The sequence below is a fragment of the Lampris incognitus genome, chromosome 1 (genome assembly GCF_029633865.1).
Source record: "Lampris incognitus isolate fLamInc1 chromosome 1, fLamInc1.hap2, whole genome shotgun sequence".
Lineage (NCBI taxonomy): Eukaryota > Metazoa > Chordata > Actinopteri > Lampriformes > Lampridae > Lampris > Lampris incognitus.
The window spans coordinates 51,510,607-51,519,549 of record NC_079211.1 but is presented as its reverse complement, the minus strand read 5'-3'; the positions used below and the strand labels follow the sequence as shown (position 1 = coordinate 51,519,549).

The 8,943-nt window shown below is 48.7% G+C and overlaps 1 protein-coding gene across 1 annotated transcript in view; it reads right to left on the bottom strand.

Annotated features, from left to right (window-relative positions):
* Positions 1-237: 237 nt before the first annotated feature.
* The window catches only part of nrg2b (neuregulin 2b), an 84,662-nt gene continuing 75,956 nt past the window's right edge, over positions 238-8,943 (bottom strand). The window contains exons 7-12 of the mRNA XM_056275546.1: positions 6,436-6,538; positions 5,539-5,668; positions 2,687-2,814; positions 2,199-2,411; positions 1,100-1,283; positions 238-711 (exon numbers count right to left, since the gene is read on the bottom strand). Coding sequence (XP_056131521.1) covers positions 238-711; positions 1,100-1,283; positions 2,199-2,411; positions 2,687-2,814; positions 5,539-5,668; positions 6,436-6,538 — 1,232 coding nt within the window. The remainder of the gene's footprint in view (positions 712-1,099; positions 1,284-2,198; positions 2,412-2,686; positions 2,815-5,538; positions 5,669-6,435; positions 6,539-8,943) is intronic.

Genomic DNA, 8,943 nt, shown 5'->3' with positions numbered 1-8,943 from the left:
CCTTATAAAAAAGTCTTTGCTGTTAGCTAGTAGACAATTTTTGCTGAAATGAAAATAAATATTTCATTTGTTTAGAATATCTGTCTGTTATACAAAATAAAAATATTTCTCCTAGGTGCAGGTCTCTAGTCCACTGCTTGTGTGTGGTGGGGCGGGGACAGGGTGTGTGTGACGTGGTGGAGGGGCGGTGGTGGAAGGGGTGTAATACAGGTAAGGTGAGGGGTAAGGGGCTGAGTCTTAAAGGGGCATATTGTCAGATTTGGAGCGCTGTGACTGGGCGCCCCGGCCCTGCCCGTTGCTGCGGATCCCCGGCCGGTTTAGCCCACGGTGAGTCCGTGTGTCGGCCCCCGACGACGAGCGAAGGCCCGAAACAGTCACAGGCAGGTCCACGTTCATGTTCTGCATACTGAGGAAGGGGGTGCTTTCCCCGTGGCCGTCCTCCTCCTCGTCCTCGTCCTCCTCCTCTGACTGACTGAAGCTCTGCGAGCTGTAGTCCCGCAGCCCCGCGGCGCGCTGGGACACGTGTCCGTTGAGGCGGTTGCGTCGTGGACGCCGCCTGCTCCGGATGGGCTCGCGCGAGGAGGCGTACTCCTGGGTGGTCTCGTAGGCCTCGTCATCAGGCAGACGGTAAGGGCTCGACGGTAGGCTGCCCGTGCTTTCTGTCAGGTAGGGTCGTCTCGGGCGACGGGGCTGCCGGTATAAGAGTCCATCCTACAGGGATGGAGACACAGAGGAGGTTATCGGCCTTCGGCAGCCTGGCTCAACACAACTCATATCACTGTATTGCAGCAAAGGTCTGACATTTACCACTCAGTGTTCCTCTACAGACTATTAAATATCTGCACTACGTTTGTCTACATGATTATACCAAGATATGATGATTGAAATAATAATAATGGTGATACAATCTGCTACTAAGGAAGTAAGACGATTCGCTTTGTCCTTCAACTGTGACAAAGAGGCAACGCTCCAACTTCTTACGCAGCCCTGTGGCCCGTGAAACGTTCACTGCCCATTCACTTGTATATGTGTTTGCATACCCTACATGTGTTGGTGTATGTGTACGTGTGTGTAGCATGCGTGCACGTTGTGGCCTAACATCAGGGCATCGTAGCAGTGGTTGGTCATCCTCTCTGTGGTAGGCGGCTGCAGCGGGGGGCAGGGAGAGGGCGTGGCCTGTGTTGGGCGAGGTGATCTGGAAAGTGGGCACCTGGGGTGGCAACGGGGGGTAGTGGAACTCCACCGGGGACAGGCGTGCTGGCGTGGTCAGCGCCGACACGTACCTGGTGAGACAGAGGAGCAACCTCGGTACCGTACGTGTACAAACAGGGACTAGTAAAGAATGTGGTGCGGAGCCTGGCTTAGCACGAGGACGGCCAAGACGGCCATTATGGCCGTTTCGGATGTTCGAAGTTCAACAACTTCGGGAAAAAAATGACAAGTAGATGCAGACCTGCCGCTCCCTGAATTCTCCTAAAATGGCACATGTTTGCATTAAAATTAGTTTTAGATCAATCACACACCAAAACAAGTTACAATAAGCGCTACCTAAAACGACCATGGACGGTCAACACGACCGTCTCCTAATTTGCGCGTGATGGTGCGCGTCATGTCAGTATTTATGACGTCATTTGGTCGCATCGTTTCCTTCGTGAAGTTCGTTGCTGTGTCCTAGAAACACACCAGCGCCCTCCAGTGGAGCGAAATAGTCTAAACTTGCTGTGTGATGATGTGCAACATGTCTGGTTACAGACGCACCATGACTACCGCCAAGGCGCTGCAGGATTTACAGGCGTTGGACGGCGGCCATTTTAAATGGTTTAAAAAATACTCTTAACGTTGTTCAAATGTTTATTTTCGTGTCAGTTAGTTTCACAACAGACACGCTAACATATGTAATGCGTTAACATCCCAACTGGGTATTTATCGTGACAGAATATAGAGTTTAAAAACCGGCCGTCATTTTGACCGCCCATGGTCGTTTTAGGTAGGAGTGAAATAGTCTAGTGTTAACATAGTGGCTTAATTTAGCCTGGTAGCCGGAATGAAAGTAAGACTCAACTTGTGACTTGGAAATAGAGAGAATGTGTAACGGAGAGCAGAAGAAGGCAAAAACGACGGAAAGCCAACAGCAACGCATAGTGAAAGGAGATAAAACGACAAAGACCCTTCTGACATCCGGGTCCTCCTTCGTATACCTGTCACTGTGAGGCGAGTCCCTCAGCGAGTCGTAGGAGTCTCCGTACTGCATGCCCTGCCCAGACGTCGCGCAGCCCCAGTGGGTGGCCCTCCGCGCCATGCATGCCGGGCTGCTGCACTTACTGGTTCCCACCGAGCTGGACAGACCCCCCGACTGGCAGTCTGAGTTCATACTCTCTGTCCGCTCCATGCTCCAAGTCTGCTCCTCGTGTCTGCATGACGTGTATTTGTGTGTTTTTGTGTATGTGTGTGTGTATGTGTGCACGTATTGCGGGCAAAACGTGAAGTAACCACGGAGGAAATGGTCAGAAAAGGGGGCACGGGTGAAGAGGAGATAAAATATGTATGTTGGTGTGTGAGAGAGTCAGAAAAAGAGAGATGGAGGGGAAAAAGGGAGACACTGGATGTATGTGTTCACGAGTACAAACACATAGATGAACATACTTTAGTGTGTGTGTGTGGGTTGGGGGGGGGGGGGTTGTTGTACCTGGAAGCATGTGAGGCAGTGGAAGAGTGGTGGGAGCGGGTGGACATCCGGCTGCCTGCATAGTTGCCTGCGCCCTCCGCTCCGTGGCTGATCACACATTCAGTGGTGGGGATGCTCTTGGAGATGTACTGGAGCACACAGAGGAAACAGGCATGGGGGCATTTAGCCAACAGAAAAAGTAAACATTCTTAAAGTGGCAATGTCGAGATTTCCACTCTATTAGACAACTCTCTCACTAGTATCTTTTTTTTTGGAGGGGGGGGGTTTCTCCCCAATTAATACACCTACTACTACTACTACTACTACTTTCAGCTGCTCCCGTTAGGAGTCGCCACAGCGGATCATCCGTTTCCATCTCTTCCTGTCCTCTGCGTCTTCCTCTGTCACACCAGCCATCTGCATGTCTTCCCACCACATCCATAAACCTCCTCTTTGGCCTTCCTCTTCTCCTCTTCCCTGGCAGCTCCATATTCAGCATCCTTCTCCCAATATACCCAGCATCTCTCCTCCACACATGTCCAAGCCATCTCAATCTTGTCTCTCTTGCTTTGTCTCCAAACCGTCCAACCTGAGCTGTGCCTCTGATATACTCGTTCCTAATCCTGTCCTTTTTCTCCCCAATTGTGCCCGGCCAATTACCCCAGTCTTCTGAGCCGTCCCAGTGCCCCACCCCCTCTGCCGAACTGGGGAGGGCTGCAGACTACCACATGCCTCCTTTGATACATGTGGAGTCATCAGCCGCCTCTTTTCACCTGACAGTGAGGAGATTCACCAGGGGGACGTAGCGAGTGGGAGTATCACGCTATTCCCCCCAGTCCCCCCTCCCCCCAGAACAGGCGCCCCGACCAATCAGAGGAGGCGCTAGTGCAGCGACCAGGACACATACCCACATCCGGCTTCCCACCTGCAGACACAGTCAGTTGTGTCTGTAGGGACGCTCGACCAAGCCGGAGGTAACACGGGGATCCCCGTGTTAGTAGGCAACGGAATAGACCGCTCCGCTACCCAGACTCACCAGTATCTTTGGCTCTGTGGTTCTCTCTGGCTGGTCCACCAGAGAAGAAGTTCCACCTTATCCTCTGCAGTGGACCAAACACTGCTGACTGAAGTTTTTTTCACGAATAGTGTCATACCGACGCCGATTTTTGAAACACAAAAGTTCCCAGAGGCAGAGGCTTTCATGAATAGAGAGTCAAGTCAGAGTAAGCTGAATCATTGTTGTTTTTCCATAGCCGGACATAGATAGTAATGAAACGGACATTCTTTACATGAAAAAGTTTGAGATTATAACTTTTAAGCGGTTTAAATTGAAGTAAACCAGTTTGACCTGTGCAAGCTCAACAAAGTTCACACCCAGGAGTGCCTGCTTCTGTGCCGCCACTTATTTGTAAGCTGCCATACTTGAGCCGAATGCCTGCCGATTCTCCTCTACAAATCTGTTCAAATTCACAATTTCTGCCTTTTTGCTGCATTTTGACAGTTGCCTCCATGCTGACTCATGCCTGTTGCAGCTCTCCCTATAGAGAATGTGTATACAGAATTCCCTCCCTATAGTGTGCATACAGAATTCCCTCCCTATAGTGTGCATACAGAATTCTCTCCCTATAGTGTGCATACAGAATTCTCTTCCTATAGTGTGCATACAGAATTCTCTCCCTTTAGTGTGCAGACAGAATTCTCTCCCTATAGAGAATGTGCATACAGAATTCTCTCCGTATAGAGAATGTGTATACAGAATTCTCCCCCTATACAGAATGTGTATACAGAATTCTCTCCCTGTAGAGAATGTGCATACAGAATTCTCTCCCTATAGTGTGCATACAGAATTCTCTCCCTATAGAGAATGTGTATCAGAATCGCCTCCCTATACAGAATGTGTATACAGAATTCTCTCCCTATAGAGAATGTGTATACAGAATTAATTCTCTCCCTATACAGAATGTGCATACAGAATTCCCTCCCTATAGAGAATGTGTATACAGAATTCTCCCCCTATAGAGAATGTATATACAGAATTCTCTCCCTATAGAGAACATGTATACAGAATTCCCCCTACAGAGAATGTATATACAGAATTCTCTCCCTATAGAGAATGTGTATACAGAATTCCCTCCCTATAGAGAATGTGTATACAGAATTATCCCCTATAGACAATGTATATACAGAATTATCTCCCTATAGAGAATGTGTATACAGAATTCCCTCCCTATAGAGAATGTGTATACAGAATTCTCCCCCTATAGAGAATGTATATACAGAATTCTCCCCTATACAGAATGTGTATACAGAATTCTCTCCCTATAGAGAATGTGTATACAGAATGAATTCTCTCCCTATACAGAATGTGTATACAGATTTCTCTCCCTATAGAGAATGTGTATACAGAATCTTCTGCCTATACAGCATGTGTATACAGAGTTCCCTCCTTATAGAGCAGCATTTCCCAACCCAGTCCTCAAGGAACCCCTATCCTGCAGATTTTCATCGTAACCCTGCATAGGTAGCCCTGCTTGTACTTACTCAACCAATCATCTCACAGCACTTAATTATGCAAGGTGTGCAACATCTGACATAATTCATTGCTGATTGGTTGAATAACTACAAACAGGTACCTTATCAGGGTTGAAAAGAAAATCTGCAGGTTGGGGGGACCTTGAGGACTGGGTTGGGAAACACTGCTATAGAGAATGTGCAGTGTGTCTGCCCTGCCTTAAGCATCTGTAACTCACACACCTAAACCTGCTCCTTCTCTAGCATGTCCCAGATGAAAGCAAAGGGTTGTTGGTGGATGTTCATCACATATTTTCAAGGTAAAGCGGTTATATTTTCATGCGTGCCGCTGTTTGACTCACATCCACCATGGGGATCTCCTCAGGTCCAGGCCCTGGGTGGTTGGGGCCATTGGCCAGCATGCGGTTGGGCTGCTCCACGCACTGGTTCTGGTTCTGATGCAAGTGGCTCTGCATTTTCTTTCTCTGCTTCCTGCAGGGATGAAGACATCAAAAAGACAAGTCAACTGTCAACAGCAGATAACTGTCTTAAGACATTTATAACCCCCCCCCCACTCTTTGCCACGTTTTACCATGAGAATGTTTGATAATTAGGCAATTCAATTCTGAATTTGTGAAACCAGGTGGCTGTAACCACTTAGCAGGACTTTTCAACATGCAAGTATTTCTTTTGCAAATAAGTCCTGTCCTTCACTTCTGATCCTAGTGTTATACTCCATAATACGTCTTTTATTTTTATTTTTTTTAATTTTTATTTTGAGAAACTTTATTGAACCCCGTGGGGAAATTATGCTCTGTATTCAACCCATCCTAGCTGTGTAGCTAGGAGCAGTGGGCAGCCGCCATGCAGCACCCGGGGACCAACTCCAGTTCTTCTTGCCATGCCAGTCAAGGGCACAGACAGGAGTATTAACCCTAACAAGCATGTCTTTTGGATGGTGGGCGAAACTGGAGCACCTGGAGAAAACCCACCGCAGACACTGGAAGAACATGCAAACTCCACACAGAGAACGACCCGCGATGACCCCAAAGGTTGGACAACCCCGGGGTTCGAACCCAGGACCTCCTTGCTGTGAGGCAACAGCACTAACCACTGTGCCACCGTGCCATCCAAACATTTGGACATGGTAGGTGGGCATATATTTCATTCTGGTACCATAACTGCCCGTTTGCTTTGCTTACTTGTGAGGGTTCGAGCCTCCCTGTGATAGATAGCAACTCATCTGTTAACACACGTACTTGGTTTTGCAGTATGCCACCACACAAACGATGCCAACCACCAACAGAGCCACACAAATGCCCGTTATAGTCAGCACCCGTCTCTGGTAGAGCTCCTCAGCTTCTGTGGATGAAAATACACATATGCGTGCGCGCCCACACACACACACACACACACACACACACACACACACACACACACACACACACACACGTGCAAACATATGTCCTCATGCACACACACCACATATATGTAGACACAGACAATCAAAACATGTATACAGTCAACACACACACACACACACACACACACAAAAGCCCACAGGTATGAGCGCTACTCCATCAGTAGCCTCTGCAGAAACAGCTTTCTGTCTTCCTAACATTTACAGTCTCAGTGTTTCGGCCTACGCTGCCTCTAAACCTGTTGCTCCATCATGTCACATGCAAACAAGTGTTAACAATACTACGGCAATGTGGTGCTATAACAACACACAAAATTAACGCTACAATCTAAATACATTAGTGCAAAAAGACAAAAAAAGTACATCCTATATCCTGACCCATACTTCCACTGCCCCTGCATACATCAGTGTATTTACAATGGCCATGGGATACATGATGCCATGGGATACAGAATGCCAGAGATGGCGGTTGAGGGAGATCTGAACACATGCCTGTTATGGATGGAATCCAACAAAACACAATGGAAAAAGAAAAACAAGTCATCCACATGGAGACAAAGCATTGCTTGTGTGAAGCGTTAACACCACGGTGGCTCGGGAGGAGGAGTCGGGGTTTTGGAAAATTGAAGAGGATTTAAACATTAGCAACAGTTCAGAATGAGAGAAAATGCCAGAACTGAAAGTTGAGCGCTGTCTCAACTGTTGTGTTTCCGTAACAGAACCACACTTGTGCGAGGACAGCCATGGATCTGGGCGTGTCCCAGATTTCCAAGCCAGGAAGGAGCCGCAGAAACCTCTGTTTGATTCATCCGTTGTTGTTTTTGGTCACGCTAATGACGTCACGCTCGTCATCGGGTACGAGAGTCATGTCGCGTGACTCGACGATAAGCTCAGTGACCTCTTACAGATGTGTGGCGACCCCGCGTGCCGCCCGGTGCCGGTTTGGGTTCCGGGCCTACCGTGGCATAAGGCTTTGTGTCAGCACGGCAAGCGCAGAAACACAATGACAGAGGAGCAACAAGGAGAACGGGGGTGGGGTGGGGTGGGGGGGCAAAAGGTAAAACAGAAAGATGGAGGAGAAAGAGACAAATATAATATAGAGCATGAGGAGGGAGCAGGGGCGTGTCCACCAGAAGGACTTCACACCGCCCTAGTGTCCCGAACACTGTATGTGGAATACCTCAGGCTAGCCGACTGTTGGTGTCCCTGGATTACCCACTTGCAGTCCTTATGGGCTACATTTTCCAAATACAGACACAGCACTGGTTGATGTGCATGTAATTTCTCAATTATGAAACGGTCTGCTTAACACACTGACACCTAGGTGGGGCAAACAGGAGAACGTGGCACAACCGCGTTGGGACTATACAACCGTACCTCTTGAAGTTAGCGAGGTATTGGGAAAACCTGAAAGTGGGAAGGTTATATCGAGGAAGCTGGATTTTGTTTGTTTGTTTGTGATCAGTTATAGTGTCTTACACACGCCACTGGACGGGGGCGGGGTGTGGGGGGGTACTAAAATAGAGATGGTGGAGGGTAGGGGGCCGTTGGTGCTAAATAAAGGGCCTCTGCTCTGCAGGGATTGACAGGCCTGCAGCAGCCTCAGCCCGGCATTGTGTGCATGTGTGTGTGTCGCCGGGTGCTGATGCAGACATGCAGAGACTGGCTCGCTTGTGCAACGCAGCCGCTAGTGTTCCTGATTTAGGACAGGCAGGCTCCTGGGTCTGAGTCAATCAAGGGCAAAATAATAAGGACGGACGGTGTTGTCAGGCCTTTTGCTAGCTTTGAGTAGCATTCGCTGAAGCGCTTGCAGCTGAGGTGTTGTCATCCGATTGGCTGCTGTGAGCTGCGATGCTAGTACAGCGCCGAAGCCAACGGGACGCTCAAGACGCTGCCATTTCCTGAGGAGGCGGGGGGGAAAAATCTTCCTCGTTTGAGATGAGGATGCAAATTTGGCTTTCGCTGGCTGGAGCCAATGGAATAAGCACAACAAAAATGCTCATTATCATTTTCGCTCCTGCACAGTAAAATCCCGAGTTTTCATTTAACCGCGAGAGTGTGTACAAATGGACCCAAAAGGATCCATTTGTACACACTCTCAGAGTTAAATGAACACTCAGGATTTCGTCCCTGCGATTTCTCAAGACTTGTAAGAGGAGTACATGCATCGGGGGGGTGGGGGGTGGGGGGTGGGGGTGTTATGTGTCTTAAAACCAGGGTTAGTGGGCAGAAGAAAATGAGAGACAGGTTGGGAGAGACCCAGCCGTTTGGTTTTGCAGAGTAGATGGCAATAATAATGTGTGACCGTGACAGGAACCCGGCAAACCCTTTAAGCACCGCACAGCAA